The 23,867-nt window shown below is 41.9% G+C and overlaps 1 protein-coding gene across 2 annotated transcripts in view; it reads right to left on the reverse strand.

Moving 5' to 3' along the window:
* Positions 1-23,259, reverse strand: part of WLS (wntless Wnt ligand secretion mediator) — a 174,977-nt gene extending 151,718 nt beyond the window's left edge. Inside the window, exon 1 of one of the 2 annotated variants that reach the window (XM_006879785.1) lies at positions 22,855-23,259. In XM_006879785.1, coding sequence (XP_006879847.1) covers positions 22,855-22,960 — 106 coding nt within the window. In that variant the 5' untranslated portion in view covers positions 22,961-23,259. The remainder of the gene's footprint in view (positions 1-22,854) is intronic. The other variant, XM_006879786.1, reaches the window with a different exon arrangement.
* Between the last annotated feature and the right edge of the window lie 608 nt (positions 23,260-23,867).

Genomic DNA, 23,867 nt, shown 5'->3' on the forward strand with positions numbered 1-23,867 from the left:
GGCAAATGTTTAACATTCCCGGCTGCCAGTGGAAAGGCTGAAAACTGACGCAGAAGTGCCTTGGAAGAAGGGCCTGGTGATCTGCTACACATGTAATTCCTAAAGGCAGTAAATCACAAAATCTCCATAATCTTTCAATAGTGTTACTTGAAAAGTCAAACTTCGGGAAGGTATGCACACATTCATGTGTGTTTGTTCACTTCTCCAACCAAACTTCATCAGTAAGATTTCACAACTGACCAGTTACTCTATGCATTTATGCCCAAATAAAGACAAGAGATAACAGCTGATGGAGGAGCCATGAAGGCACAACAGTACCTAATCTAAAGGTTAGCGGGTCAAACTCACTCAGTCACCTCTTGAGAAAGACTGGAAACCAGCTCCCATAAAGATCCTATGAGGATGAGTCAGAGGCAACTTGATAGCATCTACAACAATACAATAGATAATTTACTAATATTGGTTGCCATTCAATCCATTCTGATTCCTAGCGACCCAATAGGACTGAGGAACACTTTTCCCCGGCGTTCCAAAGCTATAATATAAGCAGGGAGGGACCTTGTAAAGTGCTTGGTTGCTAATTCAAAGGTAACTGGTTCAAACCCTCCAACTACTCTGAAGTAAAAAAGATGTGATCTGCTTCTTGAAGAAAATAGCTTTGGAAATTCCATGAGACTACTTCCCTCTGCTCTACAGGGTGATTAGAGAGGGGGTTCTGGTGGCAGAGGTCCATAGAGAGCTGTGCTGCCAACCCAAAGCCACACTTCTCTGGCAGTTCAAATCCTCTAGCAGTTCCACAGAAGATGGGCAATCTCTTCTCATGTAATTTACAATCATCAAAAACACTCTGTGGTTTTCCCAGTTATGAGTCAGTTCCAATTCTACAGCAATGAGGGGGTGGTAGAGATAGGGTTGTTATGAGTTGGAACTGACTCAACAGCAAGAGGTTTGTTAAGTTTAATCTTTTGATTTTTCTTCAATTTCCTTGGTTGCTTGTGTAGTCTTTTTTGCCTTTTCAATGTATTTGTTGTTGCTGTTGGAGAAAACACATGGCAAAAAACAACGGCAGTCTAACATTTTTACATTTAGTAGAATGTAGAGATTCTAGAACCCAGACTTCTACTATTTGGTGACATTAATTCTACCATGTGACTGTGTGGATCACAATAAATAAATTAAGTAACAGAGGAATGTCTATCTTTGTTTCATTGACTATTCAAGGGCATTTGACTGTGTGGATCACAACAAATTGTGGCTGACTCTGAGAAGAATGGGAATCCCCCGAATACTTGATTGTTTTTATGCAAAACTTATACTTGGACCAGAAAGCAGTCCTCAGAACAGAGCAGGGAAACACTGCATGGTTCAAAATCAGGAAAGGAGTGAGTCAGGGATGTATCCTGTCTCCATACCTAGTCAATCTCTATGTGGAACAAATTACTTGGGAGGTTGAGCTTTGTGAGGAGAAATGTAGCATCAGGATTGGAGGAAGACTCAAACAATCTACTTTACGCAGATGACACAACTTTGTTTGCTGAAACTGAGGAGGACCTATGGCACTTGGTACAGAATGTCAAGGACTGTAGTCTTCAATATGGATTGAAGCTCAACAATAAGAAAACAAAGATTTTCACCACTGGGTCAGTTGGCAGCACTATGATAAATGGATGGAGAAGAGATAGAGGTTGTTAACAAGTATAGCTCACTCACCTCCACAGTCAACACTCTTGGCACCAGCAGTCAAGAGGTCAAAAGATAAATTACACTGGGAAAATCTGCTGTCAGGGGCCTCTCCAGAGTACTGAATAACAATGATGTCAGTTTAGAAACTAAGGTGTGCCTGGTCCAGGCCACAGTTTTTGCAATTACTTGCTATGCATCAAAGAGCTGTACAATGACTAAGAATGATAGAAAGATTGATGTCTTTGAGTTGTGGTGCTGGAGAAAAGTCTTGAACATACATGGACTGCCAGGAAAACAATCAGATCTGTCTTGGAGAGGGTGAAACCAAGTTTCTTCTTAGAGGCTAGAATTTTGAAGCTCCATTTTACACATGGCCAGGAGGGACCAGTCCTTGGAGAAGAAGAATATCATGCTTGGAAGGGTGGAGGAAAAGTGAAGGAGAGGAAAACCTCAGATGAGATGGATTGACACAGTAACTAAAACAATGAGGATAGATGTGTCACAGTCAGTGAGACTCACTCAGGACAAGGCAGGCTTCAGAACTGTTGTACATAGGGTTACTATGAATTGAAGGTAACTCAAAAGCATGTAACAATTCTACCATTTAGTGTCTAACATTGAGAAGAATGGGAATTCAAGAATACTTAATTGGACTCATGTGAAACCTATACGTAGATCAAGAGGTTGTTGGGTGAACAAAGGGAACATTATCTGGTCTAAAATTAGGAAAGGTGTATGTCAGGATTGTATCCTTTCTGCACACCTATTCAATCTGTTTCCTGAGAAGATTAATTGAGAATTGGACTCTGAAGAAGAATGTGGCATCAGAATTGGAGGAAGACTCATAAATAACCTTCAGTATGCAGAATATATAACCTTGCTTGCTAAAAATGAGGAGGGCTTGAAGCACTTGCTTCTGAAGATCAAAGACGGAAGCCTCCAATATGGATTGCATCTCAATGAAAACAAAACAAAAATCCTAGTCACTGGACCTATAGGCAACATTATGATTGTTGTTGTTATGTGACATCAAGTCACCTGCAACTCATAGTGACCCTATGTACAACAGGCCTAAACCCTACTCTATCCTGTGCCAACTCCACTATCCCTGACACACCTAACCCATTACCCAGTCACTGAACTCGTGGCATTCAGGGTCTTCCTCTCCTGCACTGTCCCTCCAACCTCCCAAGCATGACATCCCTCTCCAAGGACTGGTCTTCCTTGCAACATGTCCAAAGTAAGTCAGACAAAGATGGGGAAAATGTTGAGACTGTCAATACACTTGGTACTAGCAGTCAGGAGATCAGGAGACACATTGCATTGGAAAAGTCAGTAGTCGGGAACATCTTTAAATTATTGAGGAGCAATCATGTCAGTTTGAGGAATAAGGCGTGCTTTATTCAGGCCATGGTCTTTTCAATCACTTGCTGTGCTTCTGAGAGCTGGACAATGACTAAGGATGACAGAAGAAGAATTAACGCTTTTGAATTGCAGTGTTGGAGAAGAGTGCTAAATATCCCATGAACTACCAAAATAGCAGGTACCTGCCTGCTGGAGGCAAATATGGTGAAGATTCATCTCACATACTTTGCTCATTGGAGAGGGGCATCAGGCTTGGAAAGGTGGAGGGGCGAGGGGTTGTGAAGGAGAGGAAGATCTTCAACCAAGTGAACTGACACAGTGAGTGCAGCAATGGTCTTGCGGGTTTCAGCGATTTTGAGGATGGAATATGATAGGACAGGTTTCAGATCTGTTGTTCATTTGGGTCGTCGCTATGAGTTGTACTCAACTTGACGACTTCTAACAACAACAACAACAGTGGTACTAATTACATTTTTCATGTAACTGCTCCTTCTTTTCTTCCTGTCACTCAAGGTAAACAAAGATCAACTGCCGTGCCTTCGATGGCTGGCTTCTTACAAGCTTTTACTACCCTCAGCACTCCTTAACAAAATAGGAGGTAGAAGAGAAGCACCGAACACATTATTAAGCCAACTACCTGAAACGGCCATGAAACCATTCCCTATGCTTCCAGTGATTTTGGATTTGCCTAAGCAGTGTCAGCAGCTTCTTTTTTGGGGTCATTGTTACAAATGTATCTGCAACACAACTTTAAACAGAAGTATAAGTTATTGCAGTAATTACCACAGGTGGTTAGGTAATCCTACCCTTAATCAATGTAATTTTCTCCATTGCTGTTAACACTTTTGCCCATTTCTTACCCATGGTTCTATTACTAAACTTGAACTCTATGTTGTTGTGGGGAGGTATTTATATGCTTTTTCTTATCTTTTTATATATGTGAGATCGTCCAGTATGCATCCTGTCAATGGATTCTTTTATTTGGCATAATGTCTTCAAATGGAGGTCTGGTGGCTTGGTGGTAATAAATTGCACTGCCAGTGCAAAGGTTGGTGGTTCAAATCTACCAGCTGATCAAAAGGAGAAAGATGGGCAATCCTCCTGAGCAATTTACTTCCTCTGAAAACCTGCTGGTTCTCTATGCATCAGTTCTGACTCTATGGGACATAGTACCACCTAAGGGCAGCATAGAGCTGCCTCACAGGGTTTTCCAGACTTGACATCTGTATAGAAGTAGACTTCTTCATCTTTCCCTTGCAGATTAGATTGTGCATTTGAGCCAATGACCTTTCAGTTTAACAGTCCAATATGTCTATAGGACTCCTTAGCAGCATGAATAGATACAGGTAACAACACTTCACTTTAAATCTTAATCCCTGACTTCTCTGGGCTTGATTTTCAATAATAAGAGAAGGGTTCTTTTTCACTCTAAAAACTGTAGCATTATATAAATCTAAGTAATGAGACATCACCCTCCCAAAGCACTACAAACCAGAGAAGTGGAACAGTTTCATGGAAAATTCAAGGAAGTACTGAAACTGCCTCCTCCTCATTTAAATTATAAAATACTACCCAGAACACTGTTTTCTCATATGTACTACTGTATGGGAGCCCCTGTAGATGTTGTTGTTATGTGCTATTGAGTCACCCACAACTCATAGCGACCCAATGTACAGCAGCTCTGAAGCCTTCCCTGTCCTGAGCCAGTCTCACTGATTCCGACACACCTATTCCCATTGCCCCAAATACTCTATCAATCTATCTCATCTGGGATTTTCCTCTCCGGCACTGTCACTCTACCCTTCCGAGCATGATATCCTTCTCCAAGGACCTCTAATGGCCTCCTGGCCATGTGCCCAAAGTATGTGAAATGGAGCTTCAAAATCCTATCCTCCAAGGAGAAACTTGGTTTCAGCCTCTCCAAGACAGAACTAGTTGTTTTCTTGATGGTCCATGGTATGTTCAAGACTCTTCTCCAGCACCACAATTCAAAGGCATCGATTATTCTTCTGTCATCCTTACTCATAGTCCAGCTCTCTGTTACACAGCAAGTAATTTCAAAGACCATGGCATTGATCAGGCACTTCTTAGTCAAACTGTACCCTGGAGAGGTCCCAGACAGATTTTCCCAGTGCAATTCGTCTTTTGATTTCCTTACTGCTGGTGCCAAGAGTGTTGATTGTGAAGCCAACCAACTGTAGGTAAGCGTAAGCAAATTAGATCACTCTTGCTCTCATGCTCAAATACTAAGTAAAAAGGTGATGATTTGAGCCCATCTAATGTGGTACCTGGGAAGAAAGGCCTGGCTGTCTGCTTCAGAAAAATCACAGTGTTGGAAACCTTTTAGAACATAGTCTACGCTGTCCACACAGGGTCACCATGAATCAGAATCCACAGTCCCTCCTGCCAGCTGTTCTCTCACACAGCTTAGAGCTTCACAGGGGTTACATTTTAATAACTGTTTATAATTATTATAATACAACACTCTACTTGGGTAATTTATCATAAATAATTATTATTTTATAAAATAATTTTTCTTTCACCCTTTTTTTGCATTTTACGTTTGACTTTCAAAGGTCTTTGTCATTTTTTTTTATATCTAGTAGCAAAAAAGAAAAATCCCAATAGATGATGACTCTAATTTTATAATGTAAAACAGAGAACACCTGGGATTTGCTTCCCAGCAAGCATGGAAAGAATATATTTAATGGAAGATATCTACTTAAAAGTCTTGCTTCCTGAGCTTATCTATGTTATAAAGAGCCTCTAAATGAAGGGTATTTAGGTTGTTTCCATTTCTGGCTACTGTGAAGAGTGCTACAATGAGCACTGATGTAAAAGTGTCTGCTTTCAAGATTTTGGAGTTTATACCGAGAACTGGAATTGTCTGACTTACTCTTTATAGAAGCCAACTGCCAAGTCTTTCTCCGGTGGAGCAGTTGGTGGGTATGAACTGCCGACCTTTCAGTTGACAGGCAAGATTTTAACGACTGTGTCATCAGGACTCTTTTGTGAATTTAGAAAGACATTTAAAATTCAGCTTAAATCTTGGTAAAACTATTACTAATTTGATCAAATCACTCTACCAAATAGGTATATATGGCATATTCTTGAATTATGCCAAAGAAAAGGTATCAAGCAGGATTGTTGAGTTCCTGATTTTATCTAATCCAATTAAAGACAATAATAATTTACCATGGGCTCCGCAGGATGACAAGAAAATAATAAAAATGATTATTAAATAGTGGTACTAGTTGTATTGATTGTTGATCCAAGTTAGACGGAGTCATTGGCAGTTTCAATCTTTTCTCCATCTATCATGTTACCTATACGTCAGGTGGTAAGAATTTGTTATTTGTTTTTTTATCTTATACTGGTTTATGTACAAAGTTCAAATACATTATTTTTCACACCAGGTCTTTCCCATTTCCTTCACCTCCCCCCACCAAACGGTGTGACCCTCTGATTAACCCAACACACCCCGCCCATCCTCATCCCTCTGCTTCCACACTACCCCCACCGTTGGATCCTCATACTCATTCTAAAATAATGGTTTTATACAGTATTTGTCTTTATGTAATTGAGTAAGTTCACTCAGTATAATGCTCTCTAGTCCCTCCCAAGTTAGGTAGTAATTTATTTATAAAATAATTGCTCCTGTGTGCTGTGTCGTATTCCATTGTGTGACTGTACCATAATTTCTCAATCCATCCAACTGTGGTTGGACATTTGGGCTGTTTCATAATGCTGCTAAGTTAAGATGCAATTCATGCTGTTGGTTGTGGCCTCTGATCTTCTGCAGCAAGCAGAAAGACTTCAAGTCCTCCTTACTTACGGCAAGCAAGGCTGTGTCATCTGAATAAGGAAGGGACATTATGCTTGGGAAGGTGGAGGGGTGACAGAAGAGAAGAAGGCCCTCAACCAGGTGGAGACACAGTGACTGCAGCAATGGGCATAGGTGTGAGAGAGATTGTGAGGATGACACAGGATTGGAGAGGGTTTAGATCTGCTTTTCATTGCGTCACTATGAGTCATACTTGACTCAACAGCACCTAACAACAATTAGTGGTAGAGAGGGCTAACATCCATTTATTTGACCCATGCAAGTATCCATGGATTATATATCTTATATTATCTCATTTTTATGCACAGCTTCCTAATGAAGCAGAAAATTTTAAAATAAAGATACTGGCTCACAGCATTTCAATCGTGTGTTCATGTTACAAAGCCAGAATGAAGAAAACAAACAGCACACCAGATCATACCCACTGACCAATGATAAATTTGTATGCCATCTTCTAGAAATATAATTTCTTTAAATAAAGGATCAGGAAGTTGATCATGGAGCAGGCACAACATATGGAAAATTCTTGAGTCAACGCCATGTTCTTTAGAGCCGTGGTAGTGTAGTGGGCTATGTACTATACTAAGGAACTGAAAGGTTCGAGGTTCAAATACACAAGTCACTGGACAAGAGAAAGATGAGCTTGCCTGCTCCCATTAAGATACACAGTCTTGGAAATCAAATAAGAGGTCATCATGAGTTGGAATCATCTCCATGGGAGTAGATCTGGCTTCCACAATCAACAGTCTTCGCATCAGTAGTCAGGAAATCCAAAGATGTGCTGCATTGGGGCAATGTGATGTCAAAGACCTCTCGAGAGTGCTAAAGAGCAACAATATCGGTCTAGAAACAAAGGTGCTCCTGATCTAGGTCATAGTCTTCTCAATTGCATCTGAAAGCTGAACAATGAATAAGGATGGCAGAAGCCTCAAAGCCTTTGAGTTGTGGTGCTGGGGAAGAATACTGAACATACCATGGAATGCCAAGAGAACAAACAGATCTGTCCTGGAGAAAGCAATATCGGGTTGCTCCTTGGAAGCAAATATTTTGAAGTTCCATCTCATATACTTTGGGCATGTTGTCAGGAGGGGACAGCCTTGGAGTATACTATGTTTGGAAGAGTGGAGGGTAAGAAGACCCTGAATGAGACAGATTGACATAGTGACTGTGGTAATGGGGTCAGGTGTGTCAGAGAGAGTAAGGTTGGCTGAGGACAGGTCAAAATTGTGAGCTATTCATTATTCTAGGTGGACTCAACAAGAATCCTACAAATCTACTATCAATAGAAAACTTACAAAACTACTCTCACAATCTGTTTTGTGGGAAAAGTTAATTGGAAGTGAAGATTTAAAGAGAGGTAACAGCTTCCCTGGACAGAGATATCAATACCTAGACTAAATCTTCATCCTAAAATATTGAGAAAACACACACACACACACACACACACACACACACACACACACACACACACACATCTACTAATCCTGATTTTGTTCATATTCCATGTTTACTGTTTAATCTTTTTCCTAATCTATATCTATCCCCTTAACAGAAGTGGAGGTAGAGCGGAGGGTGAGTTCACTTAATCTGTAAAAATAAGAAAAGAAACACAAGGCTAATTCACTCACTCACTCACTCACTCACTGCCATCAAGTCAGAACCAACTCGTAACTCCAGCAGTCGTTCAGACTGTAAATTACAGGAGAGGAGATTACTCATCTTTCTCCTGTGAAGCAGTTGGTAGATTCTAACTGCTTGCCTTTTGGTTGGCAGTGCAGCTCCTTACCCACTGTTGCTGTTGTTGTTAGTGCTGTCGAGTTGCCTGCGACCCATAGAGAAATGTACAGCAGCTCTGAATCCTGCCCTGTCCTGAGCCAGTCTCACTAATTCTGTCACACCAACTTCCACTCTCCAGTTACTGTATCAATCCATCTCATCCAGGGTCTTCCTCTCCTGCGTAGTCTCTCCACCCTTCTGAGCATGATGTCCTTTCTCTAATGACTGGTCTCTTCTGGCCACGTGCTGGAAGTATGTAAGACAGAGCTTCAAAATCCTAGTCCCCAAGGAGAAACTTAGTTTCACCCTTTCCATGACAGACCTATTGTTGTTGTTGTTACTGTTATGTGCACTCGAGTTGTGACTGTGCCCTGAAACCTGCTCTATCCTGTACCAACCTCATTGTCTCTGACACACCTACTCTCATTACCCCAGCCACTAAATCAATTCATCTCATTGAGGATCTTCCTCTTGCACTGTCCCTCCACCATTCCAAGCATGATGTTCCTCTCCAAGGACTGGTCCCTCCTTGCAACATGCCCAAATTATGTCAGAGGAACAGCCTGATTTCACCCTCTCCAGGACAAGCCCTCTTGTTCTCCTTGAAGTCAATGGTATATTCAACACTCTTCCCTAGTACCACAGCTCAAAGGCATCAATTTTTTTCTTCTCCATCACCCCCAGTCATTGTCTAGCCCTCTGATGCACAGCAAGCAATTGCAAAGACGATGGCCTGGATCACGCACACTTTAGTCTCCAGATAGATGTCACTGCTCTTCAGTACTCTGGAGAGGCCTCTGACAGCAGACTTTCCCAATGCAATTTGTCTTTTGATTTCCTGGCTGCTGGTACCAAGAGTGTTGACTGTGAAGCCAAGAAAACTAAAACTGTTAATAATCTCAGTCTCTTCACCATCTATCATAATGCTGTCAATTGGCCAAGTGGTGAGAATCTTTGTTTTCCTGATGTTGAGCTTCAATTTATAATTGAAGGCTGCAGATCTGACCTTCTGCAGGAAGCACTTCAGGTCCTCCTCAGTTTCAGCAAGCAGTGTTGCCATCTGCATAATGCAGGTTGTCAATGAGTCTTCCTCCAATCCTGATGTCACATTCCTCCTCACAGAGCCCAGCGTCCCAAATGATCTGTTCTGCATATAGATTTAAAAGGTATGGAGATATGACACATCCCTGGCATACACCCTTCCCGATTTAGAACCATGCAGTATTTCCTTGCTCTGTTCTAACAACTATTTCCTGGTCCAAGTATAGGTTTCACATAAGCATAATCAAATGTTCTGGGATTCCCATTCTTCTCAGAGTCAACCAGTTTGTTGTGGTCACCACAGTTAAATGTCTTTGAATAGTCAATAAAACACAGATAGACATTCCTCTGGTACTCTGCTTTCAGCCAAGATCCATCTAACATCAGCTATATTATCCCTAGTACCATGGCCTCTGGGAAAGTGAATTTAACGTCCCTTTCATTTTAAAAATCTTGGTCATCTATAAATGATCCTGTTTCTCATTAATCAAGTATTAACAAGAAATTCAATGTTCTTATTGAATGAAGCTCTTCTGCTTGGGCATGTTAAAAAACTGATGGTGTGCATTTAACACCAGCACTCACTGGAACTTGAACAAACTGTATGAGGGGGAGGGGGCAGATAAATAAAAGTATATTCAAGGTCCTAGTTTGTGTCACAGTCAAGCTTCACCATCCCAACTGCCTCACAATTCTGAGGAACTTTTTAAGGAAAGGTGTGTTTTCTAGAGGGATCAGCCAAGTCGTAGTCTTTTCAAAGTTTCGGTAAAAATCTTATCAACAACTTCCTTTAGCCTAGGCATGCAGGGGCTAAACTTGGAGCCCGTTTCATACAAGCCAGAACTAGCAAGACAGAACAGAGACAAGAAAGGAATGTGGAGACGTGTCTTTTCCATATTTGAGGCATTCTGCTCTCGGGCAAGTTACAACCTAAATGAGAGCAGAGAAAATATATACGAACCAGAGTGAAAAGAACAGGCCTTCAGACAGGCTGGACTGGCATCAACAGTGAGCTGGATTTAATAAAGTATGGAGGCCAGCTCTTTGCTGGTGATCAACTCAAGGCAAGCATGTTAAAAAGAGAGACTTGAAAGTCGAGATCATACAGTTAAGACATCGAGCAGACTTTGCAGCAATCAAGCGGAGAAGAAAAACAGGACTTTGTGACTCTCTACTTAGTTTCAGCAATTAGAAAGGTGGAGAAGGAAGAATTTTCAGTATAATATTTCCTCCAGGAATCCCACAAATATGCTTTTTGGTCACAAAGGTTGGAACCCTTGACATTTTAAGTCTATTTTGAAAGTATGAGAATTCTGCTTGTTATGATTTTCAGGGTGAAGGAGCAGCAGAAACAAAAGGATGAGGAGTTATAGCTTCATAAATCAGCCTCAAATAGATAGGGCTATGTTACTTTTCCCCGAGTTCATGGCAACTTCAGAATTATGCCTACCACAAACATCCCCTTGAAGCACGAGTTAGTTATGGATTCTTAGCTCAGTAAAGCCCCAGAGTGATCAAATCTTAAAACATCTCAACTGCTCTTTGGACTGATTCAGTAAGGGCCTTATAGTAGCTTTTGTTGGGAGGAAGGGGAGAGTGTAAAGAGTCTTAAATTTACAACAGGTCCCCAAGCAGGAGGAAGAGAGTGTTCTATGCCTTCAGCAAGGCAGGGATTTATGGGGTTGTTTTGTCTTTTTCTTCTATGATGGTCTTTAAAATTCACATAGAACAGCATTAATTAATACAAAATTCTGTCACTCTCCAAGAGATTAGCTACGAATATTAAGCATACAAAAGCAAGAAGACATTGAGGTTATCACTATTTAATTTTCAAGCACCAGAAAGTTAATAGAGCTGTAAGAAGTTGGGGCTGGGAATTTTCCGCACATTAACTCTATGACCTCAGAGAGAAATCAGAAGATCTTGCTGAAATTCAGAAGGAGAAATGTCTTTTTTTTAACACTGGCTAGCATTTGAACCTAAATCTAAACTATGGATGTACTTCAGATTGGGTCACTGCTTTCTAGATTCTCCTAAAACATGGTAGAACACTATAAAGTGCTTGCATCTTTATAATTCAATACTGACAAGCTCCACATTTTCTACTGAGGTCAAAGCAACACCAAAGGGTATGGATCCAGTGGACTCAAAGTAGCTACACTTGCAGGAAAATAATAAAATACCTCCACAGTGAGATCAAGAATCAAGAGTGGGGTACAAATATTTGAGCACTTAGCTGTTAACCAAACCTACCAACCACTCTTGTGGGAAAAAAAAAAAAGAGCTGAGAGACTTCTCTCATGAAGATGAACTCAAAGAAAGCTCCCTGAAGAAGTCTACTCTCTCCCATGGAGTCATTATGAGTTAGAGTCAACTCTCCACCAAACAGAGTAAGATCAAAGATGACACTGGTCTATGCTGTTACCTAGATTACTAACATAAAACCATTTCTCCCTATACCAGAGACTCCAGAATTCTGGGCATTCTTCTGGGTGGAAATTTTAGTAGATTTCTTGTCTCTTTCTTTGCTTCACGTTGCCATTCTCCTACTTCTATCTGTCACAAGTGAGAGACAATCTTTCCCTCTACTGCAGACTCAGAAAATGACACAGACAAGCTCTGTTAAAATTGTGTACAAAATGAAAGCAATAGATAGACCTCAAGTAAATTCATGAGGCAGTCTTTGGTGGATGGGGCTTGGGGACACGCTTGAAGAGAATGGTTGGTGCATGTGTGTTCTGTGAACACTAGTTCCCAAGAGCAATAGTATTGGGTCCAGTCTTTGCTGCCTTATTTGGCACATTTAGTTGTAACCTGGAAATTGTTTTAGAAAGTGATATAGATGATTACATTTTCAAACTCATATTAAGTCATATTCCATTCCTTCTGCCCAAGAGTTCCAGGTAGAGAGATTACTGCAAAAGTCCAAGCATGGAAAGTTAGATCGGGGTGATGCGGGGAGCAGAGAAGATGATGGATAATCAACAGCATTGTGTTTAAGCCTCCCCAGATCTGAGATTCAGAAATATACACAAAACAAGTGTCGGAGAGATGACAGTGGGGCTGAGTGGAGGCTTTCTTATAATGAAATCACATTTCTGGTGGGCTCAGTTCCTTGAATGCCATGCTCCCCACATAGCAGATTTCAGAGCTATTCAATCCTCACAACAATCCCCCATGAATTAGGAGGGTTCTGTAGGAGGGCTGTGAAGGAGCTCCAGGGCTGTAGTCTATAGGGAGCTAAAGGTGAAGGCACCATCTCTCTGGCAGTTCAAACCCACCAGAGGAAATGTCCTCTCATTGCTATTTACAGTTTCAGAAAACCAATGCAGAGTTACTGTGAGTTGGAACCACTTGGAAGGCAGTGAGGGGTTTTTCCTCCAATCACTGTTGAGAGGGGAAGCATCTGTGACTCACTTTGGATTACTGAAACCACAAGACGTCTGTGGAGGTTCAGCAAAACTTTACTATACAATGAACCTTGAGGCATCGAGCTCTGTCTCTGAGGGGTCTGTCTGGATCAAAATGGCAGCTAACTAGCCCCAATTCACTCGTCATTGTTGTTGTGATGTGCTATCTAGTTGGAACCAACCATAACTGGGTTTTCAGTGGCTATAAATAGCACAGGAGGTATAAATCGCTTATCTTTCTCCCATGGAGCAGCTGGTGGAGTCAGACCAGGTGTCTTCGGGTTGGCAGCCCAGCTCCTTACCCATTAGGCCACCATCTATCTTGGACTTGAATGAAATGAGGTCAGTCATTTACAGACCTGATTCCATCTTCCTAAATAAAAAGTATAATGTGTTACCCAAACAAATGTAATAAATAATTTCTTCTCATAATCTCCTGTTTTCTCAGAAATACATGTGTAGACAAAGCCTCTCAGTTAACTGTAGGCTAGCAACCAGAAGCTAAGGAAGGGGCTATAATTCTTGTGAGTGAGTAAAAAAAAGAAAAAAAAAATTCTTCTTTGCCAGGAAATAGTAGGAATGTGGAAAAGGAAGGAGAAGGAGGAGCAGAATTTGAAGGCTCAGGATTAGGATTTAAACAGGAATAGCAAATATAGATATGAACTCAGTGAAGAGGGAAGAAGAGGGTGAGCTATGGCATTAAAAATGTCAGCTGCACCTCATAGCTTCTCCATGTATAACAGAACAAAGTCCTGTGCCATCCTCATATCTCTGAGGTGCCCATTGTTGCAGCCTTAGTATCCAAGAAGCTCATTCAGATCTTCACTAAGCATGATGTCTTACCCCAGCCACTCACTCTCACTCTCTCACTGCTTTCAAGTCAGTACTGACTCACCCAGAGGCTGTAAACTGCAGGGAAGGAGACTGCCCATCATTCTCCTGTGGACCAGGGGGTTGAATCAAACTGTGTAGGGACTAAGCTAGGAAAAGGCTGCTTGCATTGAGAGAATGTAATCAGAGAAAACTCAGTGAAAAAGAAAAAAAAAACCTATTAAGTGCACATTGGGGGGAAAAAAGAGAAAAAAAATTCTAAGTGAATGTTGAATTGTTCAGCAGAACAAAGGTACAAGTTAGTAAGTAAATGCCAACAGGTTCCTACAAGATCCAAACATTATGCCTTATAAGTATGTATGCATATAATATGCTTCAGAGAAAACATTATCTTGCTACCTCAAAACTACTAATAAGAATGTAGTCACAAAAAAGGAAAGATTATTGTAGCAAACAAGATGTTTTGTATAAATCTCATGATTCTTGTTAATATTTTCTTTTGCTTATGTACTGGAAAACTTCTTGATAAAAGCTATGAGGATATACATACAAGTTAGGAGGGCAATCAACTACGAGTTCCTCTTCCCTTACTCCTTGACTAACTTAAGTCTTGAGTAGTTCATTTCATTACCCAGCACTTCCCTGATGGTCAGTGACGTACACATAACTGTATCTTTGAGTTAATAACACAGCTTCTTAGGCAGTAGTCATTGCACCTCTTCGACTATCTGCCATTCTTCGCTGATTTTTTTTTTCCAAGACTGTTCATTTTAAATTGACTTCTATAAAAATTTCTTATGGTGGGATTTGGGGTATAATTTTCTCAGGTCCAGCCCTCTTCAACACAGTATGCCAGCGCTGATCAACATTTTAAAATGCCCAGTAAGAGGAGTTGGTTTCAGAAATAACTAGGTCAATGGTTAGTAATCACTTAGTGATAAGATTTGAGTGGTTTGGGAAGAAGTAAAAGCAGAAAGAGGGGAGCTTTTGTTTTCCATTAAGTCTGGGTAGAAACCATTTTAATCACATTCCATCCTTTGTTTCCCATGAGAATTAACGGGACAATGGAAAGAGAGTGGCATTAGGCTTAAGAGCATGGCTTAGGAGTCAGTCAAGCATCATGAGCTTGAGTTCCAGCTCTTGTATTTACTATCTCTTGTAACCTCGACAAATTTCCTTTCTATGAGCCTGAGAGTAATCAAAACATCACGGTAAGTAGCAATACCTGCTTCTCTGGGTTGTTCTCTGCACGGAATGACAATTTCAACATAGATACAGATAGCAGTAGGCTGAGTCATTTTTGTTTGGCTCTTAGTTGTTATTAACTGCTGTCTAGTCACCCCCTGAAGCATGGAAATCCTGGGCACAACAGAAAAAATGCCGTTCAGTCTTGCACTGTTCCCAGGATTAGTTGTGGACTGAACCAAGCAATTCTCTATGAGTTAGTAACAATCTAATTATTGCTTTCTCTCCCCTAAGATTTAATTAGGGAATGAATATATGTATGCTGGGAGTAGAGGGGTGGGAAGCTGGACAAGGAAAGGGGGAGGTGGGAGGGAGGACAAGGAAAGGGGGAGGTGGGAGGGAGGATAAGGAAAGGGGGAGGTGGGAGGGAGACAAAGAAAGGGGGAGGTGGGAGTAAAAAAACTTTGAGATCTTTTACTATTCTAAAATATGTGTTTTTTCTATAATGTATCAATTCTTTATGATTAGTCCTATTATTAAAAAATCCCAATACTCCAAAATGTATTGACATTGAGTGGGAACCCATTCATAGCTGACCCTCCAGCTTTTGGTCAGAGGCTGTAAATTGCATGGGAGGAGACTGTTCAGAGCCACAGGTGGAGTCAAAGTGGCAGAGAGGCACAACCTTTGGGTTAGCGGAACACAACTCCCTATGGATTAACCACCAGAGCCCCCTTATTATGAAAAGGGAAATGGAAATGCAAATCTTGGCATTTAAGAGATAGTCCATCAGTATTTTTTCCAAAGAGTAAAATGTTCAAATAACAGAGTCAGCATGGCTGTTCATTTGGAGCCTTTGGCTTGGAATGTCCTCATTATTAAGTATGGGTGTGTGTATATAAATAAAAAAAATATGCTTTAGGGAACAGAATTTTCAACTCTCAATACAAGGCTCTCTTCTCTATTGTTCTACTATCACAGCCAATCAGTACATTCAAAACATTTCTCCTATCACAGATCATGCTCTCTCCCCTCTTCCTTTGATAAAGTTCAGACTAATAAAACTACCTAATTATGTTAAAACCATTAGCTTGAGAAAATAAAATCAAGGCATCTTTCTTAAAGTAGCAGAATATCAAACACTTTATAGTTAATGAACTTGGCTGTTCAACCAACGAAATGATTCATACAATTAAAGGGACTAGCTGGAACTTGTAAGAACTTGGTTGGATTAGCATATCCAGACTTCTCAAGCAGTGTCCTCCCCTTAGCCTTAGCAAGGCATTGCTTCCGTATTTACAGCTGATCTCCATGACATTTATCATATTTCTATCTATATCTCTCGCCTTCTTTTATGGTACCTGATGAGAAAAAAAAAAAAAAAAGAAAGAAGCTGCAAATTGTTGCATTATCTTTTTTTCTGCATTGAAACTACTTAAACTGAGATGAAAATCAAGGTTTAGGGAAGTTTGGGAACTACGGATGACCTTGTAGTTAAGAATGCTGCCCTGGAGTTCAATCCCAGCTTGGATTTTCCAAAGTAGGTAATTTTGGGCAATTTTACTGGATTTTTCAAGACTTCAGTTTACCTGCCTGTAAAATGTACACAATACCAATTTGGCAAGGCTTCTGTGCAAATTAAACTAGATAATGTCTGGCACCCCGTACGTATTCAAAACATTTTAAACATTCCCATTATTTCATTAGTATGTTTATTTCAAGGTATGAGATATTATTATAATTATTTGATGGTGTCATTAGCAAAGCTTCTAATTTCACGTCCACCAATTTCTAATAATGTGTATTATCTTGATACTAGAGAGTCACCTAGTCATGCTAAGAAGTCTTTTCCTGGTAAAACCTACCTCAAAGGGGGCTCTTTTCTGCAAATTGTTCCCTAGTTATTCCAGGCTCCAAGATCCCTCTTTCCCAATTTCCAAACAGCACTGCAGACTTATTTTGAGCAAAGAATCTACAAATTCAACAACAGATGAGCCCTAAACTAAGGGTCTTCATACAATCTCAACAATTTCCATATTCTAAATCTCCCTAGAAACATCTTTATGAGGAAGATAAAGTAAGAACATCTTTCTTCAGTGTGCATGGATTAAAAGAAAATTCTAAAGGGCAAATTATTATAAAATGTCAAGTGGCTAGTGAAGATCTTGAGTCTAGAGCTCGTGTCCAGGCAGGGGACTTGAAATCCTTACAAAGCCACACGTAATACTATTATCTCAAGGAAATATCCTTTACTTTTGCAAGAGAAAAAAGAAAGTTTCAGCAGCAGACTAGACAGGCCTTACCCAGATAAAAATTAGGTAAACTAAGTAGAAGCATGGTTGCCAACTGTTATCACAAAAGCAATTTTTTTTGCAATAACCAACCAGCTTAGCTTTTTAAAAGTTTGAGGATATGATTTCAATTACTAGAAAATATTTCCCAAATCGACAAGAACTTGTGAGGGTACACGACAAACCATGTTAGTGGTGATGAAAAAAGAGGGGGGAAATGGAATGGCTTGAATTAAAATTGAAATTTTAGAAAATAAGAAAGCAGAGTTAAATATGGGGAAATGCAGGCTAACCATCTGCAAAAGACCAATTATTAGTGCTCTTTAAGGTTCCCATCAGATTTCTAGTATCTCATGATTACAAAATAAAATAAACACTCCAATAAACTTAAAAATCTACTGTATTAGGAAGCAAATTCTAATAATGTTATACATAAATGTAACTTCTCTCTTAAAAATCTGCAACTCAGCAAACAACAGCAAAACCAACAACTCACATGAATAGACTACAATCCAGGCTGGCAAAGGTCTATACCTCAATAATAGCAAAATACTGAGACTACATAATGGAAGGCAGAAAAAGCCCCAGAAATAAATAGAGAAATCACAGATCCATACAAGCTTCTCAGCATTTAAAACCAAGCAAAAAGTGTACTTTTGAAACAGGTTCCAATAATTTCTAAAGAAATGAAAGTAGGTAACTTACTGATACTTATTTGAGACCTAGCTTTGAGATGCTTACAATTATAAGTATTCTGAAAACAATATACTAATTTTTATTCATCCAGTTCTGATCTTTACACACTAATAGTTTTAAAACAGGTGGGAACAGTGACCTGCTTTCTCAACCATTATATCCCCCAGACATCACTAATTTGAGGCTGAGAAAATTACACATAATGAGCCAGAGACTCAAGTTCATGATTTTTAGTCGGCTGCACTCTTGTTTCAAGGCACATGGTCTCCTTCCCCTCCCCCTCTACTACCCCTGCATCTGCCTCTCCATGAACTAAAAGGACCAAATGTGAAATCAAAGGAAATTAAAAAAAAAATCTGCAGGCTTATTTCCAAGGAGGATAAAGAATAAGTTATGGGGTTTTTTTTTAGTATTTTCTTTTCTTTCAAAGGTTCTTAAATTTTCAAGTGAATTATATAAATAATAAAAAAGTTAACCACTTAAGCAGCTCTCTCAGTAAATACATTTGAAAACAATCAGATGCTTGATTTCCTAAGTGCTCATTGTTTTCACATAAGCCTGGCTTGTGTAAGTCAGTGAATTTTTAAATATCCAAAATTCTGCCACATAAAACATAGGTTTCCTGAGCTTTCCTACAAAACCCCCTAAAACTTTAGCAGGATAAACATGTTGAGGATCAGGGAAAACACAAACAAATAAATCAATTCTTCATAAAATGACCCTGGAATAAAAGAATATTTAACATGGCTGCACCAAAACCCAATCACTCATCTTTGTTTTACATCTGATATTTAAATTCCCTCCAGCAATTCCAGAAGGCAGCAACTAAACACCAGTCACAAAAACCATTAAAGTGAAGGGGGGGGGGGTAAATTCTATCTTGAACAACTAAGTTAATTCCAAAAAGACAATTATGACATAAAACCTTGAATATAAAAGGCTAAAGGAAAGGGTTACACATAAATAAACAGACTCAACCTTGGAAGGCTGACAGGGATGGGAAGGGAAGGAGAAGATGTGAGAAGGGGAGCAAAATTTAATAAACAGATACACTGAGTGTGATGAGAAATCAATTGTCATTAATGTCGGAAAATGAAATGTCTATGAATGATTGAATAAAAACTCAGTATGATTTTTTAATTTTCACTAAAATTTTTAAAAATTAAAAAAGATATCTTAAATTCTTTAATCTGCCAACAAGACTGATGTTTGGTTCTAAACTGACTTACCCCCATCCAGGGACACATGGTTTGTCCTCTTTGGGGTTTGCTGTTGTTCTTCCTGTGTTTGTTTTTATTCTCTGTGTATATGTGTGTATATGTATATGGAGTACTTCCACTCTTACAATCAGGCACTTTGCCATTTAGATCTTCTCTTCCGCAAGCCTCCTTGTTTACTTTCATCAAAGACAACAGTCTGTGATAAAGAAACATTTTCTGAAGAGTTGAATACAAAGATTTCACTTTCTTACTTGGTCTACTGGAAAACTATTAGATAGAATTCACACCAATTGACATTTGGCTTCTGAAATTGCAGGAAGACAGAGCAAGGAAAGAGTTCTAATTAGGGAAAGTGGAGCAGTGGTAACTATGACTTGCCTTCCAATGTACAGACTGGTCCTTCAACTACTTAGTCATTCTACTTGCCTTCTTTCTTGAAACTTTCTTAGATCAGTTCTATCTGCTTTCCAGGGAAATTTGTGTCCTAGGGATATCTGGTGGGGAAAGAGAGAACTCACCTTTTACCAAATTCTGCCTTATGTTTAGGTAGCATATACAAGTTCCTAGATTTGTTATAAAGAGCAAAAAGATGACTCTCTAAATGGAAATGAGAAAGGTTTAAAAGTCATTTAGGTTAGATCAAACACACTCTCAGTCTTTGGACAACACAGGGAGGCATAAACTTTGAAACTAAGCAAAGAGGAGAGCTAAATAGTTGCTAGTTGCTTCAAGAAGTGTTGCATAAATATTTTTTTCTTTCTTAAGAAACAGTGAGATTAAAGCAATTTGCTTATTAAAGGGAATCTAGTTATATAATTATAGGAGCTCTGGTGGCCTAGTGGTAAGCACTTGAGCTACAACCCCAAAGACTCATGGTTCAAATCTACCAGATGCACAGTGGGAGAAAGATGGATAATCTCCGGAGTGGTCTACTATTCACTGCCTCTGAAAACCCACTTGGAGGGTCAGCTATGAGTTGGTTCCAACTCAACGGCCAAAACCAATAATTACATAGTTATGAAGTCCTACTTGCCCAACAGTTAAGCACCAGGACTGCTAGCTGAGAAGTTGGCAATTTAAACCCATCCAGTGAGACTTGACAATCTGCTTCTATAAAGATTAGAACCAAGAACAACCATGTGCTTTTGGGACTGCAGCTCAGGTTCTTAACAGTAGGCCACCAGAGCTCCCTATAATTTTGTAACTAGATTCCCTTGTTCCTCTGACCCCTGGGGCCACTATGAATTGACTCTACCAGCACAGAGCAATGGTTACAGGCAGGACCTGTCACTGACTTTTGAGGTGGCTTGTCAGCTAACTATGATCACTAATTTAGTTCTCTTGGGAAAGGCAAACAAAATAAAACCAAACTCTCCATCCCAATTACTCTAGACAGAACTCTCATTTGAACAGTTACCTAAAGTAACTCTCACAGCCAGGAGCCATTCACGGGTTCCTAGGCTTCCAAAAATTACACTGGTTTCAGAAAGGTCCTAAGAAATCTACAACAGTGAATGAGGGGCTCTTCAAGATCAGCTTTTTAAAAATGGAGAAGGAAACATCCACCAGCAAACATCAGGGAACTGCGAATAATGGTTCAGGGCTTGTGCAAAAACCTCAAAGAGGATGAAGGTCAGACAGGGATAATAGGCCAATTTAATTCTGAAAGCACAAGGTGCAAGAAATTTTAATTATGGTCTGCCACTGAAATCACACAAGATCCAATGGCATCTAACTGCAACTGCTCATCAAGGGAGACAAGAGGTGTAATTGTAACCGCTGCATAATCACTGTGAGGGCGCAGGGAAGCCTGCCTTCAACTCCCAGCGAGGGAAGGTATTAAGAGGCTGGAGACAAATCCAATTCAGAGAAACATGGAGATTGCACGTAGCCCAACAGTAGCTAGCAACACGAAATGCAAATTAGTGCGTGTATGTTTAGAGGACAGGGGCTCCTGAAATAAAAAGAGCACGCTGTTTAGTTCAAATTGAGGACACAAGCTTGGAAAAACTCTGAACTCTTTTCTGCTTTGTAGATACAAACAGGTCCACAGAAAGAAAGGCACGATTTCCTGAAATTTCCCTTCTCTGGGCCGCTGCTTCCTTCTCCCATTCTCCTTTGTTTAAAACAATTAGCTTGGATATTGCTCTGATTGTAGGACCACATTCCCTTTACTATGTGGCCCTCAAGCTTAGGTCTAGAGGCAGCACCGTTCACAGGACCTCGGGATGCCCACACCACGCCGCCCTTCCGGTCCCCCAAGTCCCTGCAGACCACACGGCGCGGCTCTCGCATGAGAACTGCAGGCCCCCACTCCCGCCCCGGGAGAAAGCCACTCCATGGACTCGCTCCGTCCCGCAAAGTTTAACAAAGCCTCCAAGGAAGCACCCACACTCCACCCGCGCCTGCTTGCAAAGTTTGTGGTGAAGTTCAAGCCAGGATGTCCTAAATCTTTGGGGAGGGGGCGTGGCACAGGGGTGCAGACAGTGGCGGTGGATGAATGGAGGTGGAGACGGAGATCCAGAGGTGGGAAGAAGCGGCGGGGTTTTCCCCAAGGAGGATCCGCGGGATCCCCTGCTCCACCCGGAAGCCGGCTAGGCTCCGAGAGGTCCGCGCGGTGCACTCCAGGAGAGGTCTCCCAGGGTCCGGCGGCCGCCCAGGGCTGGGAGCTGTCACCTGCAGGGGAGCCAGGGGAAGATCAAGGTCTCCAATCAACACCCCTGAGGACTCTAAGTGGGGGAGGGGGCATGTGCGAGAGGGCAGGAGGCCAAAAGCAACACCTTTCGGATATGCTTTTCCCCAGCGCCCTCTCCAACTTCCCGCGGCGCCAGCCAAGGACTTTCTCCCACTCCACCCAGCCTATCCGGCCGCCCGGCCCCAGCTCCGACCTGCCGGCGACCGCGGAGGGAAGGGGCGACCCTCTCGGCATCCGAGGGCGCAAGGGTCGCGACCCAAAATGCCAGCATCTCCCCCCCTCCCCCAGGTCCAGAGAGCTAAATGCAACGTTAGACACGCGATGACCACAACCCTGGAACAGGGCTCGGGATTCGTGCTGGACGCAGTTCGCTGCCTTTACTGTTGTTCCTAATAAAGTCGATTACGTTGCCCTCTAGGACCTGATTGGAAGGAAACCGAGAGGCAAAGGGGGGAACGCGGGAAAAAGCACGGGAATGGGATGGGGGGGTGGCGAGCAATCAACTTTGTAACCAAGCGCTTCCTCGCGCGATCCGTCGCCATGCTTAAGATTCCCACCCCCACCACCCCACCTCCTTCCTTTCAAGTGGATACTGAAACTAGGCCAAAACTTTTTCCCCTCCTTTTCTCTTAGCCACTAGACTGGATTGTGCCCCACGGAGCCCCATGGAGCTCTGCTTTCTTAAGCACAATAGCCGGACTAATTAGATCATAGAAGCAAGGCAGTGATACTGTAACAAGTAGCCTAAGAGGCAAAGAGGGAAGGGGCCCGAAAAGAGAGAGGGAAGAGGGGAAAAGTTTGCAGCTCTCGCACTTACCAATCAAGCCTCCCACCAGAAAGGCGATGATTTGGAACACGAGCAGAATCCCACCAACAATGCACAGCTTCTTGGTGCTCATGTTTTCTATAATTGCCCCAGCCATTTTTGCGCCCCCCTGTTCTCCCCCTTTCTCCTTAAAATAAATGTTTCAGGGTGTGTGGTGTTTTTTTTTTTTTGCTTCCTCCCTGCTCACGCTCCCTCCTTCCTCGCCTCCTCTCTGGACGCTGCAAAACTTCTGGGGTGCCGGAGTGTGGCGAGGATGGGACCGGGACGAAAGGCGCCCGCACCGATTCCCCGGGCGCAGCCGGCTCGGGCTCCCCCAGTGCCCGGAGCTGTGATTGTGGCCGCTCCGCCGCCTGTGGACGCTTAAAGGAGCAGGGAAGCGGATCACATGACGCCGCCTCCCTCCCTTTCTTCCTCCCTCCCTCTCGCGCTTCCTCCCTCCCTCCCTCTCTTCCTCTCCCCTTAACCCGCCTGTTCGCGGCTCCGCGCTGCGGCCGGCGCCACCGCCCCGCGCCGGGCTCCTGCAGGCCGCTCTAATCGTCCCGAGCTGGTGCCCTTTGGGGGCTGCTGTTTTGAAGTGGGTTCCCTACCCTGCATCTCACACATTTCCTTTTCTGGTTACCGAAGCACAAGATTTCAATCACTCGTGGACAGCTTTTCAGACCTTTAAACTTAACGCAGTGACTTTGGGAAACGGTTCCCATCCCCACCCCTAACTGCAAGAACTTACTTGGCGGGGGGGGGGGGGGGGAGGTGTGAGGAAAGGGAGACAGTTTTCTAGCGACTAAGAGACAGTGCAGAGCTGCAGAATAAATTCTCAGCTGAGAGCCCTTCTGTCGCACCCTCCGCCACCCAGCAAATCTCCCACCCCACCTCCTGCCAGCGCGCCCTTTGAGAGCCCCGGCACTCTAGCCAAAAGCCACCCCTGTTCATTTAAGCCCCTCTTTCTTGGACTCCCAGAGCCTTGAGTCTGGTTGCTGCCATAAAGAAAAAGAGTTCTGTCCTAT

Source organism: Elephantulus edwardii, unplaced genomic scaffold, assembly GCF_000299155.1.
Source record: "Elephantulus edwardii isolate Elephantulus edwardi_28Jun2011 unplaced genomic scaffold, EleEdw1.0 scaffold00005, whole genome shotgun sequence".
In the NCBI taxonomy this organism is placed as follows: Eukaryota; Metazoa; Chordata; class Mammalia; order Macroscelidea; family Macroscelididae; genus Elephantulus; species Elephantulus edwardii.